Here is an 18,070-nt window from a genome sequence, read left to right as displayed (position 1 = left end):
TCCTCGGACCCGATAAGCGAACGAAACTGTTGAGGGAAAGTCATTGTTTAGGGAGTTTGAACGGTTATTGGCGCTTCCTCAAATATCGATCAGTGTGCTTAGTGCGAGTTTTTTAACGTTCTCGATAGCGTAAAAGTTAGCTCATATTTGTATAGAATGGGATCGTTTGCGTACGTTTGCCGCTAGGGGCGCTGTTCCAACTGCATACAAAATTGAGTTAACTTTTACGCTATCGAGAACGTTAAGAAACTCGCACTAAGCACACTGGTTACTATAACTTTTAATTCGAGCGACAGTATTGTTATTTACGTAGATGGGCGGACTAGCTCTTGTCCTACTTGGACTTACGTAGTTATCACAGCCTTTAGATACAACGTGAACGTAAATTATATTCAATAATAATAATAATAGCCTTTATTCATACAGTATTTCATTTACATATCTTAACTTTCTTTTTGTTAACAATTTAATTTTTATATACTTTATATATTAAAGTCTTAACTCTATCCTTAACTATTTAGCATCGATAACCCCGTCTGTATGTCATTTATTGACAAAGGCCTCCTCCAACCTTTTCCATTCCTCTCTATCTTTGGCAATTCTTGTCCATAAACCTCCTGCTACGGCTTTAATATCATCCACCCATCTTCTGGATGGTCTACCTCTTTTCCTCTTTATATTTACATCGGTATAATAATTGTTCTAGCTTCTCCAAGTCGGAATGCACGACTGTCTCTTTGTGGTAGAACTCGTCCGAGCTCACAACAACCAAGACTCTCCTAAAAATAAAGAGCGCAAATTAAAAATATCGCAGGTTGATAATTTATTCGATTAATTGTTGTTTACATGATCTATTTATTATTCGATTTATAAAACGCCGGTCCACGTTATTTCCTGTAATCAGTAAGTGCCTGATTAAACAGCATGAAACACGAGATGTGTGGATTTTTTAGTCGACCACCAATCAATATATGGACCGTTTATTTTGAAAGTGGTGTAAGTCCATTTTCTTTTGTTTCGAGAAAATTAAAGGTTACTATATTTGTTGATTTAAAAATACAGGCAAATCATATGAGGTCTGGCTACCTCTGTCAATTGGACTTACACCACTTTCATAATCGATGATTATGCAATTTCATTTACCGACCGATTTTAAGTTGTACAAAACATGGGATTTTTTCGAGAAATTAAACACGGACTAGTTGTATATAAAAATTTACATTAAATTAAGCATGAATTACGTGATAGCTCATTTTTCTCAAAAATGGACTTACACCACTTTCAAAATAAACGATTCATTATATAGCAGTTTTTTTTCACCACAAAAATATGTACGTTTTATTACAGTGCAGATTTAGAAATTAGTACGATACCAATGTATGTAAATTCTCAGCTAGACGTTATGAGTTCACGGCCGGACATCGAGCCGTTATTTAATTTTGTTTAGTGCAGACTCAAAATACCTCTATTCTCTTTTTTCCGATTGCGCTAAAGATAAAATTCAATCGCTGTCATGTGACTAAAAATTATTAGTTTCGTATTTTTGATTATACTTAATATTACTTGAACTAAAAATATATATGTTAAAGTTGTGCTTTAATAAATAACGTTATTTTTTTAAGAATACTTTATTTACTTGGTTTATTAACCTAACATCTTACTTACCTCTCATATTTTATTTAATAGTTTTATTCAGCCAAAAGACTTTATTATATATTTTTATAAAAAGGCGATTATGATTAGAAAATATCATTTAAAGGCGAAGAAGATTCTGCAAAAAAATTGCAAATGTTTTAAAATTTAACATGAAAGACTTAAAAAAAAAAATTGGTGTTTCGGCAACCTGACACTAAATCACAGATGTTTTGTCCGTTTGTTTGATCATTCGAAGAACACACAAAAACCACTGACCGATTTTTATTAAACTGTTGATGCAGAACTGTTTTCGCTTATACATACATTTGGCACATCATATATTTTTATGTTATGGAGACAGAATATAACTTTCTCAGAATATAACAAGATTTTTAAACTAATGTTCTAACCGTTTGTTTATTTATGTATATACATACCGAGAAACATAACAATTACGCGTACTGTTTATTTCTTTGAGAAATCTGTTCCAGCAGATCCGCGTTTATTATAAATTATTTGTTCCAAATTTCAAATTTGTTACGGCCATTTTTGTTTTTGTTATAATTTTTGTTCTAGTTGACTAAATTATAAGTAACGGTTGTGAATACAACGGACATCACCTACCTTCGAACATTTGTCAAGAAAATTTGTCGGCTAAAGAGGTTCAAAGCATATTTATAATTTCTATTTTTTTAACCCACCATTTTATCAATGGTAGGGCAGGTTCTAAGTCCGTAAGAGTATGTACAACCATCCTATCTATTTTTGCCTCTAAGTAATAACTTCACAGCAACGGTCAATTCAAATAAGTAACAGAACGTACACTCATGAATCCTCGGTATGAAAGACTGATTTTATTTCGAATTTCACGTAGTCACAATAGTTTTAATACATCGTAACCAGAACAGAATCTATACATTAAGACTATTTCGTAATCTTCTTTTTTTTTATTGCTTAGATGGGTGGACGAGCTCACAGCCCACCTGATGTTAAGTGGTTACTGGAGCCCATAGACATCTACAACGTAGACGCGCCACCCACCTTGTGAGATACAAGTTCTAAAGTCTCAGTATAGTTACAACGGCTACCCCACCCTTCAAACCGAAACGCATTACTGCTTCACGGCAGAAATAAGCAGGGCGGTGGTACCTATCCGCGCGGACTCACAAGAGGTCCTACCACCAGTAATTACGCAAATTATAATTTTGCGGGTTTGATTTTTATTACACGATGTTATTCCTTCACCGTGGAAGTCAATCGTGAACATTTGTTGAGTACATATTTCATTAGAAAAATTGGTACCCGCCTGCGGGATTCGAACACCGGTGCATCGCTTCAACACGAATGCACCGGACGTCTTATCCTTTAGGCCACGACGACTTAAAATATTAAAGACTGATTTTTACTGGTTGTAGGACTTCTTGTGAGTCCGCAAGGGTAGGTACCACCACCCCGCCTATTTCTGCCGTGGAGCAGTAATGCGTTTCGGTTTGAAGAGTGAAGCAGCCGTTGTAACTATACTGAGATCTTACAACGTATATCTCAGGATGGGTGGCGCATTTACGTTTAAGATGACTATGGGCTTCAGTAACCACTAAAACCAGGTGGGCTGTGAGTTTGTACACCCACCTAAGCAATAAAAAAAATCCTTGGTACCTTAAAGGGCTATTCCAACTACGCGCAGATGGGTTGGTCAGCGGACAGATTTTGCTAAAACTAACGCTAACAATACGTTCATCTGACACCCATAAAAATTCCGATGAAAATGTGTTTTTATGAATATTGTGTGGCGAATTCATAACAATAAAAATTCTCAGTATATTAAATACCGTCCTCAAGTAATAAAGAGGTATCCGGATAGCACGAAAACAACCGTGAAATATCATTATGACAAGAATTGGCAAGTATGTACTTATATAATTTTCCAAAAAAAATATTGGAGATTTTACTAGCGGCATTCACATTTGCTTTTATGTATATTATATTTACTTTGGATTATCTGCCATACTCTTCGAACAATAGACAATGTGGAATTTATATTATTCACTATGCAATAATATGGCTTATTGTTTCGTCATATTATATGCAACATTAAGAAAGACGTACTTTGTGAAATTTTGTAATGTAGGTAATTTATATTACTTTATGAATCTTCATCTGGTATGACTTCTTTTTTGTACTATTCCATTATTGTACGTGTAATACTATGAGCATTTTGATTTTGATCTTGTCTACGTAGCGTCATTCATTTTGTTTTTTTTATAGGTCCTGAATTGAGCTGCCTATTCTCTCATCGCAATAGGTGGAAGTTTGGCGATTCATATCTGTCAAAAAAACGGTGTCCGGTCTCCGATGTCTACTTAACAGATATTTGAATAGTTATTTCAATTTGTTATTTGATTAATTGGACAGCGTACATACTAGTTTTTCTATTGTAGCTAAAGAAAAAAAAAAATCAATCGCGTTAGCTAAGAAGTTATAAAAATTGGCAACAGTTGATAATCACAAATCGCAAGTTTTTAAAGACCTAACCAAAGACATCCGATACAGTAAACTTCTATAAACTGAAGTATATAACATTTTTTCCCTAAGGCACTTTCTCTTTTAGGTGTTGTGATTCACATTTATTTCCTAAATACTCTATTTAGCGATAGCAATCGTAAAATACAACAACAGTGGCCTGAAACCTTGTATTGTAACAATTATTGTACATTTAGAAGATAAACTTGAGAAGCTTCGAATACCAATATTCGGCCTGTAGGTCTACCCCCCTCGACCGGGTATCCGTAAATGGATTCCCCAGCGTTAAAAAAAAAAAAAAAAAGGTCTACCCTACCACTTGATCTACCAAGTAATTACATCTCTCCGTGGACTTTCTTTTCATGTTTCTTCCAATCTTGTTTCTCCCAAAACCATTTTTTTATTTACATGTATAGTAACAATAGTCACTGACAAAAAAAAAATATTGTAAAAGTATCGATTCGATAACTGAGCGTAATACATAATATTGTAACGGTTGAAATGAACCTCGGTACGGTTTAAATGAAGGTAACCACAACAATTTTCCACTTAATCGTTTATTTACATAGTTATTGAAGTACTTTTTCGTAAGTGGGCTACAGATAAATGTAATCAGTTGTAAATTACATTTTGAAGCATGTTACTCTATTTCCAAACGTACATACAATGTGACTAATGGTTAACATAATAATATATGTATGTACATATAATATATTGGTTAATATGATAACTATAACGTTAAAGCAAAGTGTTCTTCTATATTTTAATATTAGCGACCCGCCCTCGTTTCGCTTCGGAAACTGTAATTTATTATTGATTTCTCCACTATTTAATGGATGTTATTATACATATAAACCTTCGTCTTCAATCACTCTATCTATTAAAGAAACGCTATCAAAATCCGTTGCGTAGTTTTAAAGATTTAAGCATACATAGGATATAGGGACAGAGAAAGCGACTTTGTTTTATACTATGTAGTTCTTGCTAAAACTCTCTTAGGATAGGTACGAAGTTTTTATAATAACTAATCTGCGAAAAACTAAATAATAAAAATGATGGTTATGTATTTAACACAATTTTAAGCTAATTAATCTTGTACCGGTATAATATTAAAATTTAATTTTCAGTAATTTCAAGATGTCTGTGTTACATCAAATAAAGAGTACCTATGCTTCTTTTTTTTTTTTTTTATTGCCTTTGTAGGCAGACGAGCATACGGCCCACCTGATAGTAAGTGGTCACCGTCGCTCATGGACGTCAGCAATGCCAGGGGCAGAGCCAAGCCGCTGCCTACCATAAAGAACTCTCCGCAAGCCTCGTTTGAAGAAGGACATGTCATAGCGCTCGGAAAACACCGACATGCTTCTCCGAGGATCGATGAGAATTATTTTATTACTTTATATGAGATATTTATACACGAACAGGAACATCAGGAAAAATATAAAAATACAAAAAAGAAATTTAGTTCGGCTTGAGGTTACTTTGTATCTTTATTTAACGAAACTATACTCACTCATTATTGCTTTAACTCGAGAAGAACAAGGTCACGACTGATAGGTATACCGTTGATCCATTGCACGACGCATTTTTATTTTTCATTCAATAAGTTCCGATGCTATATTCGCATAGAAACTACTCCTCTTAGTTTCAGATTTGGCCCTGAAAGATACGTGAAATTAATCTGGTGCATTCCACAACAAAAAATAAAAATTATGTTGATAATATTTTGTCTCGTGTCTGAATGTTAACATTCTGTGGAATAGTCCGAATAATCTTTTAAGCCGATATCTTACCGTGTTTGGGGCCGCAAACAAAGCAATAAAATTTATCTACCGCCTAATCTAAGGCAATAGTCCAATAATCTGTTGGATTAATTGATATTTAGGTAGTTCTGTTATCACAGTAAATTTCTAATTATTGTTGTTATTATTTAACAAAACACACTTATAACTTTCGATTACGCATGTGTTTTGAAGCTTTGAGATTTTAAAAATCCGTTATCGATTGCATTGCATTGCCGAGAATCGTGTATAAATATGTCATACATTTGCAAACTGGTAACTTCGATCTCAGGTTGTATTTAAATATAACCTCAATAGACGTTAAAGCTACTTCTTTAAAAAGAAGAAATCATTACAGCAAAATCCTGTGTCAATGTCACACGATCAAACGTACTATGACAAAACAAAAAATCAACAAGTATAGGAATTGTACAACTGAATATATTTAGCAAAGTAAAAAAAGGAAAAAAAATACAAAAAGCATTCGAGCCCAAAAATGATGAAAACTATGGCGCCTCTGCCTATTATAGGTACATATAGTTTTTATTTATTAATTAAATCGTTTTATTTTAAACTAGCCGTACTCGCCCGCATCGTTGGGCCTTTAAAATTAACATTATTATTTATTGTCATTATTATTAGGGAGTCCAACACTCATATAAATATTAGCCTATCGATTAAGTACATGTATTTTCTACATGGATACCAAGTTTCAAGTCAATCGGATGCATGGTTCAGTAGTTATAACGGAACATCCGTAAAAAGCACTGTAGATTTATATATTAGTATAGATATTAACGCTACTTACCATTGAATTTGGCATGTCTAACGTAAGGTGTCTTCATTTAAAGCTGTTTTTTCTTTCGATCGCTTTAATTTAGTCTAGCAGAATTACTTCCAGAAATAAATTATTTATTTATTTATTTGGGATACAAACATATAGTATTTAAAAAAAATATAGCTAAAACAATAACCAAATATGTTTCCACAATCAAAGTCACATATAAGTAGACAGTGAACAAGAAGAGAAATTTAGAAATTTAAATTACAAAAAAACAAAAGCAACAAAATACGCACATATTATTTTATACATCAACTTACAATATAAAACTATAATACTTAACGGGCTGAATCACCTTATAAATATTTTAAAATAGCTTTTCTATATGCTACAAGTGACAAGCAAAAGATGACAGCATTAGAGAACTTAGCATCATACAACCTACAAGATCTACGGACAAAAGAGTTAGAAGCATATTTCGTTCGAACGTTATCTGATGCCAAAGCACCGATTCATGATCATTTTATCTGCTTGCTAGCCTTAATTAATTCGAGCATATCCCACATCCTTATGGTTCGATTTGAATGTAAATTCTAACTTGTAAATGTTAGGTATTTATTTCTTGGTACCTATAGAGTTTTAAAATTCAATTGTTTGCACAACCTTAAATAATACTTGGGACGTTTATTGTTTTAACGCTGCCTGCCGGAAATGTGGTATATCAGAAACTTTTAAAAAACTAATAAAAGCGTGTCTGTACAATTTAATTTGAAGATTGATATCAAATAAGGATTACAGTGTTTAGGTTCTATTTCACATCAAAACGGATTGAGTAATGTTGCTTATTCAGGCCGGGTATCTGGTCTCTTATTCAGTTGCATCACACCGAAAATTATAGTATTCTTTCAATGAATATCACTGTGTTTATAATTTCATGAATAGACCAAGCTACGAAGTATTGTTTATATAATTACGATGAGGTGTACCGGAAATATGAAACTAAACTAAAACTTATTTTTGTTCACGAATAAGTGTAACTAATACAAGTTTGAATATTGTATAATTAAGATTGCTTTAGGTTTAAATAATAATAATTTCTCATAACAACATAGTATTTAAGGTAGACTGTTAGAGAATGCCTATGGCATTAAGTCCGCCTTTATACTTTCTAGTATATGAAGTTATAAATAAAATAATAATATATATAGTGCACTTAGAATGAGAGTTTATGTAAGCTATTTTAATATACAGTAAAAAAATGCAATATATTATATACCTTACAAGCATTTTACATACATTATATTACATAGTAATTTAATTTACCACGAGTGTTTGCCAGCGGTTAGAATTTTGCTTGTACTCCTTTGGTTATGTTTTTAATTTGTTAGATATTTACGATATGTATGATATTTTTAATAAATGGGTGTTTTTCATTTAATATTTTGCGATAATCGCAATTAAGCCTGATACTGGATTTCACTGTTAGTTTTTCCATTCGCGGAACGTTCGGCCGATTGAGTTTGAAATCTTGTACAGCAGTTGGCAATTTCGTGAATGTTTTTATTATGGAATATTAATAATATTATTATAGCATATAGTACCTGTAGGTGATTTAAAAAAAAAAGGTTAATTTTATACGTTTTTCTATAGTCCAGCAAATCGTTTGTAGGCCTTGATGAGTCACAATCCGAATTGTTTATGCGACAGTAAGCTTTCATAAAAAAAGAGTCCCAGGCTTTTGTTTCGTGCTTCGCTCTTTGGCTTTATTCCAAAATAATGCAAACAAGCCACGACCGTTACTAGTTGCCGAAAATAAAGTTTATATTAATACCTGAAACTGTTCAACGCTGTCAATTTTCGTAGTTTTTTTTTCGGAGTTCAGTTTGATTACAATCAATCTCTGAAATACTCGTATATATGATACAAAAAATAAACATCTATGGTATAAATATAATTAAATATGAGACTGATATAAGACTAAAGTAAATAAGGGGATCTTTGTACGAAATCATAGTAAAAGGGTGGATCGGGCCGAGTGTTCGTTTGACTAATAATGCTTTAAACAACAATTTTAATTAACACATATTACTGTAATCCATATATCTGCTTAATGTTTATTTGTGGCTTATACATAGCTATATGAATGAGCCTTACAAATCATACAAACGGACGAAAGCAAGCGTTTGTTTAAACTACCCATTTCGAAGTGCGTCATCCATATTTATTTGCTATTTATCTTAACATTGAATTTATTTTTCTTTAGGTTTATTGTGAATATGTAAATGTTGTGTACTTTATAGGTAAAATGCACTAAGCGGTTTGCTTATTTGTCCTCTTTATTACCTGAAACTCGTTGTAATCTAAGTGTTTGATATGTATGTATGTATTTTAAATGTGATAAATATATATTTTTTTTTAATTTTAATTGATTGGAATGGAAGGCTTTATGGGTTCATGTTCAAATCTTACATTTGGATGTACATGACAACGGCCCATGTTGTATTCGTTTGCGTTGTTATTAGTCTTGGCTAACAGCTTGCCTAATTCTAATAATTAGTAGTGCTCTGAGGAATTGTTCGAGATGATACCGGCATCTCGTTTTTATCATCGCACCGCCCGCCACCGGAGTAGAGTTCATCCATACTACCTGGAGCCACTATGGTCATCCACAGTGCGTTTCCAGAGATATTTTTTGCCACGTACCATCCGGCTATGGAATGAGCTCCCCTCCACGGTGTTTCCCGAACGCTATGACATGTCCTTATTCAAACAAGGCTTGTGGAGAGTCTTAATACTCTCTCGGTAGGTAGCGGCTTGGCTCTGCCCCTGGCATTGCTGAAGCCCATGGGCGATGGTAACCACTTACTATCAGGTGGGCCGTATGCTCGTCTGCATTCAAGGGCAATAAAAAAATAATAATAATGAGATTAATCTTCAAGCATCGGTATCGCAGGATTCGACTGATGTATTACCACGACCACTCTGTCAAGAGTGTACGACTAGGAAGAAAAAATGAAATTAATAGCCACGTTAATTGATTTCAAACCATTTCGCGTCTCTCTGCAAAATAGGACCCGTGGTAGTCAAAACACTCTGAATATTGTTAGGCACTTCAATTTATCTATCTATCTAGTTGGTGTCGTTGACATTTCAAGCAGCCGGCCATTCACCAGATTCAACTTCGGCAACTACTAGGACGCCATTCGGTGTCAAAACAAAAAAACAATATTTTCCATATAGTGTTGTCAAATCTATGTATATAAAAGAAAGTCGTGTTAGTTACACTATTTATAACTCAAGAACGGCTGAACTGATTTGGCTGACAATTGGTGGGGAGGTAGCTTAGAGCCAGGAGAAGGACATAGGATATTTTTATCACGTTCCCGTGGGACGTGACGTGAAACGTGGTATAACAAAACGCAACTGATATGGAATAACAAAACGCAACTGACAGCTAAACGTAAAGTAGTCTGTGGTTAATTGAAAAAATAATAATTGACCTTGATAAAATCTAAAGTCTGCTCATTTATTGCCTCTAAGGCGGAACAAAGTTCGCCAGGTCACCTGGTTACCAATAACACAAAGTTTCCCGAAATTATACTGAAAAACAAAATAGAACAATTAATTACTGTTACCATTCTTACAAATAAAATTAAGGATATATGTTTGTATCAACATTAATTTCTTAACTTGAATTCTTTTGGAGAGTAAATTTATCTTTGAAAATTGCTGTCAACTTTTCGGTTTGTTCGCCAAGTGGCTTTCCGTGTATCTGACGGGAACTATTTGAACAGAAACGTGGTATCATCTGTGTGTGATTGAAGCATTATATGCTACATTTACTTTTGGTCTTTGCCCACTGAGTTTCTTGGCGAATCTTCTCAGTGGGTCGCGTTTCCGATACGGTGGTAGATTCTGCGAAGCACGGCTCTTGCTAGGGGCAGTGTGAACGACACTCCCGGTTTGAACCCCGTGAGCTCACATACTAGCTCGGTGAACCTAGAATAACTTTTTACTGGTGGTAGGACCTCTTGTGAGTCCGCACGGATAGGTACCACCACCCTACCTATTTCTGCCGTGAAGCAGTAATGCGTTTCGGTTTGAAGGGTGGGGCAGCCGTTGTAACTATACTGAGACCTTAGAACTTTATATCTCAAGGTGGGTGGCGCATTTACGTTGTAGATGTCTATGGGCTCCAGTAACCACTTAACACCAGGTGGGCTGTGAGCTCGTCCACACAACTAAGCAAAAAAAAATTAAAAAGAAAAAACCCTCGAGGTTACTAGAATAGGTAGGAAAAAAAAGAAAAAAAAATTGGTCTAATTTAACGATTGATACCGGTCGTTCGGTATTAGACTATCATGTTGATAATATGTAGAGAAAATATTTATTTTAGATAACTCGTTACGTTATTTGTGTTAGATAAGGAGAATGCACCACAGAAACGTGTGCAGCGACTCCCTATCGCTAAGCGGGCACAGTCTGCGAGCCCCGCTGTCAGACCACGGGTAAGACTCTTAAATTATTCTTTTTTATTTTTTATTGCTTAGATGGGTGGACGAGCTCACACAGCCCACCTGATGTTAAGTGGTTACTGGAGCCCATAGACATCCACAACGTACATGCGCCACCCACCTTGAGATACAAGTTCTAAGGTCTCAAGTATAGTAACGACGGCTGCCCCACCCTTTAAACCGAAACGCATTACTGCTTCACGGCAGAAATAGGCAGGGTGGTGGTACCCACCCGCGCGGATTCACAAGAGGTCCTACCACCAGTAATTACGCAAATTATAATTTTGCGGGTTTCATTTTTATTACACGATGTTATTCCTTCACCGTGGAAGTCAATCGTGAACATTTGTTCAGTACGTATTTCATTTGAAAAATTGGTACCCGCCTGCGGGATTCGAACACCGGTGCATCGCTTCAACACGAATGCACCGGACGTCTTATCCGTTAGGCCACGACGACTACAAAATCATCTAGTTATGTCTCGAAATTACGAATTGCTGCTCTGAAAAATGACCACATTGATTCGATTGAAAATACAATGACGTATTCCTAATTACTCATTAATTTATTGATATTTAAATACTACTTTCACGGTTTAATCTCGGATTATTTTCGTTTTGTTGTTGCCGGCGTTACGAATACAGTTTTCGCCTACCTAGTCACGGCCGATTAATACGAAATTAAACTGCAATAGTAAGTTTAATTACTTGTACGACCCGCCTCTTCAAATTAAAAAAAAACTGTATTAGCAGAGTTTTATTTATATATATGCCTATTTAACGGGCTCTTACCACAATTTTCACTTTCGCTGTTGCAAGCATCATGATTCACAGGTTAATAAAGTTACGTTTGTTTTAAGTCGATTGAAAAATAACTATCAGATTGTTTTCGTAAAGTATGATTATAATTTTAAGATTATGCTAGTATCAACGTGAATGAACTTAATTGTACCTAAAGATGAATGGTATGATAATTACGTTTTTTAATGTTTTTGTAGAATCCGGTTCTTGGAAAAAAACCTGATCAAAGAAGATGTCAAAGCTTATCACCACTAAGTGTAAGTTCATGCTAATATATTGTATCGGCTTGGCTGTTATAATGATTATAATACCGTTACTGGTGTACTGAATATAACTATCGCAAACTGTAATATGATAAGAAAAAGTATGGAATTAAATATTAAAATGTAAATACAAAAATATGTTTTAGGTATTCTTTAAATAAGGTATCTGTCGTCTCTGAACGTATCTGAAATAATCGTATCTAAATTACATACCCGATCCTGTGGATCGAATGGTAAACAGTCAACGTCGCCCTAAACACGTCATTACGGATCCTCCCGATCCATTAACGGTGCTTTTAGGTACCACAAGCATCGGTCACCGTCCTCGTCGAATCCGTCGCTTGCGACGAAGGGCTCGGTAAGTAAATTAACCCATAGATACAGTCCACTGAGTTTCTCGCCGGATCTTCTCAGTGGGTCGCGTTTCCGATTCAGTGGTAGATTCTGCAAAGCACCGCTTTGGCTAGGGCTAGTGCTAGCAACACCTCCAGTTTGAGCCCCGAGAGCTTACCTACACGCTAGGGTAACGCTGATATAGCCTCTTAAGGCTATCAGCATAGGTAGGAATAAAAAAAATAAAAAAACGATCAATACCAATATGTTCTACGTACTAACGAAAATACGTACTTAGTACATGCTCACAACTGAAATCCATAATGAAGGGTTTAACTAATTTAAAAAAATGCATATTTGTCGGATGTATCATAGCCCAGCGCGGATAGGTTTAGCCTCCATCCTAGCTGTTAATGGCGCGCTAGCTATTAACAGTCAATTGTTCTAAAATTCCTCTCTGGCCCATCTACCGGCCGCGTTCAATCATTACCCTAGCGCCTATTAAGTAAGTATCTAATAAGCGCTGCCATAATGCAATAGATTACATTTGTTACAAATGTAATAGATTTATTGAAAATGCCGAGGCCAGTGCCTCCTAACAACGCTGCGCCCATCCCGTGCACCACATAGGCAAAATCGCCTCTGTTCCTTCTGATTCGATGGTGAGGGGTAGCCGTTGGACCTGAAATATTGACATCATTGCTCAGTATAGGTGATGACATAATTATACGTTATGTTGTTTATAGGCTCAAGATATTTAACGCTAAGCGGTATTTTAGTTCGTTTACAAGCAAAAGCGAAAGAAACGACCCTTATTATGTGGCTTTTTTGTTGAAATGATGTTTTACAGCCTACTAGGAAGAGATTTACTCCGGAGGTTTTGGAACGACCGTTCACTCAAGGCAGCGTCTCTGCACCAGAAGCTGCTCGTCCCCTCGATAATTATTCGTTGGAGCATCTGCAAGCAGGTCTATAAGAGAATTTTATAATCGAAAAAATAGAACACATTTTCATTCATTTTCATCTACTGGTGGTAGGACCTCTTGTGAGTCCGCGCGGATGGGTACCACCACCCTGCCTATTTCTGCCGTGAAGCAGTAATGCGTTTCGGTTTGAAGGGTGGGGCAGCCGTTGTAACTATACTTGAGACCTTAGAACTTATATCTCAAGGTGGGTGGTGCATTTACGTTCTAGATGTCTATGGGCTCCAGTAACCACTTAACACCAGGTGGGATGTGAGCTCGTCCACCCATCTAAGCAATAAAAAAAAAATCATTTAATAAAAACGAAAATTCTAAAATATAAAATAAAATCGACTAGCATATTATAAAATAAAGTACTCACTTCATTTATTGGTTCGATAAATAAACAACACTGTAGGTACTTGTAATTTTTATTATCAAAATGTATCTAAACATTCGAGCGCTTATATTGAATTTAGCTCTCGATATTGAGTTAGTTTTTTAAAAATAGAGTTTACCTGTGCTTCCCATGTCGGCTTTGTAATATATTTATTTTCTAAAACCAATTGTGGTGTGTATTTGCAGTACAAATCGATAATGATCGTTTTAATTTATTAATTAAGGCGTAATGTCTTACATCTGTATGTTATCTTATCTTGCATATTATGTGGCTTGCATTGCTATGATCGACTGTTCTGTATCTTTTTGTAATTAAGTACTCATGCGTTCCGCTTTCAAGAGTTTGGTAGCCTTAATGCAAAAATATGAAGTCTTCGATTCCACGTTTTGTCTATGGACATCGATAACCACTTAATATAGGTCACGAGTTCGTCCAAATATATAGAGTAAAAAATATAATTTATTATAATTTAACAATATACCTAGTCAGGTCATAAGTATTGTCACACAGTAAAAACTTTTCTTTTAGAATGCTGGCCACAAAAAAGTTTATTGAATTCGAATTTCGAATTGTTCATGAAAATAAAAATGTATACTTTTTCGAATTTTACTCATTTTTAAATATGGAGTGGACGCTTAAAGAAGACCGTGTTGCAGTTATTGCGTTGCATCGTTGCGGTTACGCGCCAATTCAAATTTTTAACATACTGAAAAATTTGAATATAACCAAAAGATTCGTTTATCGTACCATCAAACGATACAATGAAGACTCTAGTGTAGATGACAGGTCAAGAAGTGGTCGCCCTCGGTCTGTTAGGACTCCAGCAGTGATAAAAGCTGTGAAGGCGCGAATTCAAAGAAATCCCAAACGTAAGCAGAAACTGTTGGCCCTTCAGATGGGGTTAAGCAGAACCACGGTGAAAAGGGTGTTAAATGAAGACTTAGGGCTTCGGGCATATCGAAAAAAAAACAGGACATCGTTTGAATGCTCGTCTAATAGACCTGAGACTGAAGAGATGCCGCGCTTTGTTGAAGCGGTACGCGGGAAAAAAATATCGGAAAATTCTTTTTTCGGATGAAAAATTTTTTAACATAGAAGAGAGCTACAACAAACAAAATGATAAGGTGTACGCACACAGTAGTGAAGAAGCGAGCAACCGTATTCCGCGTGTCCAACGAGGTCATTTTCCATCCTCGCTCATGGTATGGTTGGGAGTTTCTTATTGGGGCCTAACAGAGGTACATTTTGGTGAGAAAGGTGTAAAAACGAATGCAGTTGTGTATCAAAATATAGTCCTGACGAACCTTGTGGAACCTGTTTCTCATACCATGTTCAATAACAGGCACTGGGTATTCCAACAAGATTCGGCGCCAGCTCATAGAGCGAAGAGCACACAAGACTGGCTGGCGGCGCGTGAAATCGACTTCATCCGGCACGAAGACTGGCTCTCCTACAGTCCAGATTTGAATCCGTTAGATTACAAGATATGGCAACACTTGGAGGAAAAGGCGTGCTCAAAGCCTCATCCCAATTTGGAGTCACTCAAGACATCCTTGATTAAGGCAGCCGCCGATATTGACATGGACCTCGTTCGTGCTGCGATAGACGACTGGCCGCGCAGATTGAAGACCTGTATTCAAAATCACGGAGGTCGTTTTGAATAAACTTTAGTGTAATAAGAATCTATGTTTTGTTAAGTTCATTTTGGTATATGAATGGTTACATAATGAATAAATTTGTTTCAATTATTTTACATTAAACATGTGACAGAATTTATGACCTGACTAGGTACATATGTATATATTTATAGCTTAGGAAGGTAGTCACTTAATCAAGCTCTGAGATTTTGCAGATAAAGAAGTGGTGATGCCGCAATGTGTACTGTCGAAAATAATGAGAACCCTCGCAACTAAAAAAAGAGAATTTATCAAAATGCGAAAAAATTTAATAGCGCAGCAAGTGAGTTGTATATTGCGGTTTTTTTTTTACTTATACCTTACTTAACCTACTTCGTGGCTATAAACGTTAATTATTATAGAAAATATTTTGTATTAATCAACCAATTATTTCGTGATACGAATAATTTAACACATTTCGGTCATGTAAAGCTTTTAAATTTTAAAGATAATTTTGATTACTGGCAGTTTTATGTAGTACGTATTATATTTGAGTTAGGGTTATTGAATAAATAGATACAACAATTTTTCAAAGCTACCTTTTTTATTATTTTTTTATTGCTTATATGGGTGGACGAGCTCAGAGCCCACCTGGTGTTAAGTGATTACTGGAGCCCATAGACATCTACAACGTAAATGTGCCAACCACTTTGAGATATAAGTTCTAAGGTCTTAAGTATAGTTACAACGGCTCCCCCACCCTTCAAACCGAAATGCATTACTGCTTCAGGGCAGAAATAGGCAGGGTGGTGGTACCTACCCGCGCGGACTCACAAGAGGTCCTACCACCAGATTACTGGCAGTTTTATGTAGTACGTATTTTAGAATTTTATATTTGATTTAGGGTTATTGAATAAATAGATACAACAATTTTTCAAAGCTACATTAAATGTCTCACCGATTACACACCTCTCTATGCTTTGAATAATTCTCCAAGTCAGATTTCGGTTGAATTTAGTACATATTCTTTAGAACTCTCTGTTGGAGCACTACGCGATCCTGCGGGATATGGAGAGTCGCGCTGGTGTCGCCGCGGAGACGCTGGGTGAAGTCCGCGTGCTGTCGGTGAGCGGGTGGCCAGCGCATGATCTGCTGCTGCTCGTCAGAGACGACCTCGAAATGCCGATGAACTCTGAGATAAACGGCGTATTCGGTACCAAAATAATAAGCCTTATCATTTCTATTACAAGGCTTTAGATATGAAGCGCGTTATTTTCGAAGTATTGCAATAAATAAATTGCGATTCATTTCTGAATGGTGATTTTTTCGTGCATAATTCTTTTTTTTTTATTGCTTACTTGGGTGGGCGAGCTCACAGCTCACCTGGTGCTAGGTGGTTACTGGAGCCCATAGACATCTACGTCGTAAATGCCCCACCCACCTTGAGATATAACTTAAATTCAACTATATTTTACCCTATTTCAATTAGGTACGCATGTGCTACAACAACTCATGGCTCAGTTGAACCCGATACCAGAAGAAGTTTTAGGGATGGGTGCGGAACTGATGGCGAGACGTTTGGAGCTATTGAACTTCCTCCGAGGGAAACATCGAAGTGATCGTGCTACGTTTTCGACGGTAACTTTTTGAAGGTTGATTTTAAAAGTAATAAATGGTAAATATGGGTTTTGATAATCCTTTTGTCATCTTTTTGAAAATCTGTTGAGTATACGGGGGATCTTCGGTTATTTCGTTTTTATCTTCGCACCGCCTGCCGCTCTAATGTTTTTTGTTTTTTTTTCTACCTATTCTAGTAACCTCGAGAGGTTATTGTAGATTCACCGAACTAGTAGGTGAGTTCACGGGGCGCAAACCGGTAGTGTTTTTAACACTGGCCCTAACAAGAACAGTACTTCGTAGGGTCTTCCACCGGATCGGAATCGCGACCCACTGAGAAGATCCGGCGAGAAACTCTGTGGGGTGTGTCTATAGGTTAATTTACTCGTCGAACCCTTCGTCGTAAGCGATGGGTTCGGCGAGGATGGTGACCGGTGCTTGAGGTACCTAAAAGCACCGTTAATAGATCCGTAATGACGTGCTTAGGGCGACGTCGACTGTTTACCATTTGGTCCACCGGATCGGGTATGCCGCCCTAATAAATTCCATCCATACTACTTAGAACTACTACGTTCATTCCGTACGTTTCTTACTATATTTCCACGTAGCGTCCGGCTTAGGATTTTTTTTTCGCGCTGCTCTCTGAGCGCTATGACATACCTTTTTTGAAAAGAGATCAGCGAAGTGTACTCAGGAGTAAGCAGCGGCTTGACTGTGCTTCTAATACTGCTCAGACCATTAAGTAAAGGTTACAACTCAACATCAGATGGGCTGTATGTTCGTCTAGCTTCAATGCCAATACAAACAATTTGTCAGTGTGTTATTCAGATCGTAAATTAGCTAATTTA

The 18,070-nt window shown here is 36.2% G+C and overlaps 1 protein-coding gene across 1 annotated transcript in view; it reads left to right on the top strand.

The window, feature by feature from the left end:
• The first annotated feature begins 4,656 nt into the window (after nucleotides 1-4,656).
• The window catches only part of LOC114241816 (uncharacterized), a 20,573-nt gene continuing 7,159 nt past the window's right edge, over nucleotides 4,657-18,070 (top strand). The window contains exons 1-7 of the mRNA XM_089732547.1: nucleotides 4,657-4,666; nucleotides 11,140-11,225; nucleotides 12,229-12,288; nucleotides 13,478-13,595; nucleotides 15,842-15,948; nucleotides 16,638-16,818; nucleotides 17,095-17,243. Coding sequence (XP_089588673.1) covers nucleotides 4,657-4,666; nucleotides 11,140-11,225; nucleotides 12,229-12,288; nucleotides 13,478-13,595; nucleotides 15,842-15,948; nucleotides 16,638-16,818; nucleotides 17,095-17,243 — 711 coding nt within the window. The remainder of the gene's footprint in view (nucleotides 4,667-11,139; nucleotides 11,226-12,228; nucleotides 12,289-13,477; nucleotides 13,596-15,841; nucleotides 15,949-16,637; nucleotides 16,819-17,094; nucleotides 17,244-18,070) is intronic.

Source organism: Bombyx mandarina, chromosome 13, assembly GCF_030267445.1.
Source record: "Bombyx mandarina strain Sakado chromosome 13, ASM3026744v2".
Taxonomy (NCBI): Eukaryota; Metazoa; Arthropoda; class Insecta; order Lepidoptera; family Bombycidae; genus Bombyx; species Bombyx mandarina.
This window is presented reverse-complemented; position numbering and strand designations above follow the sequence as displayed.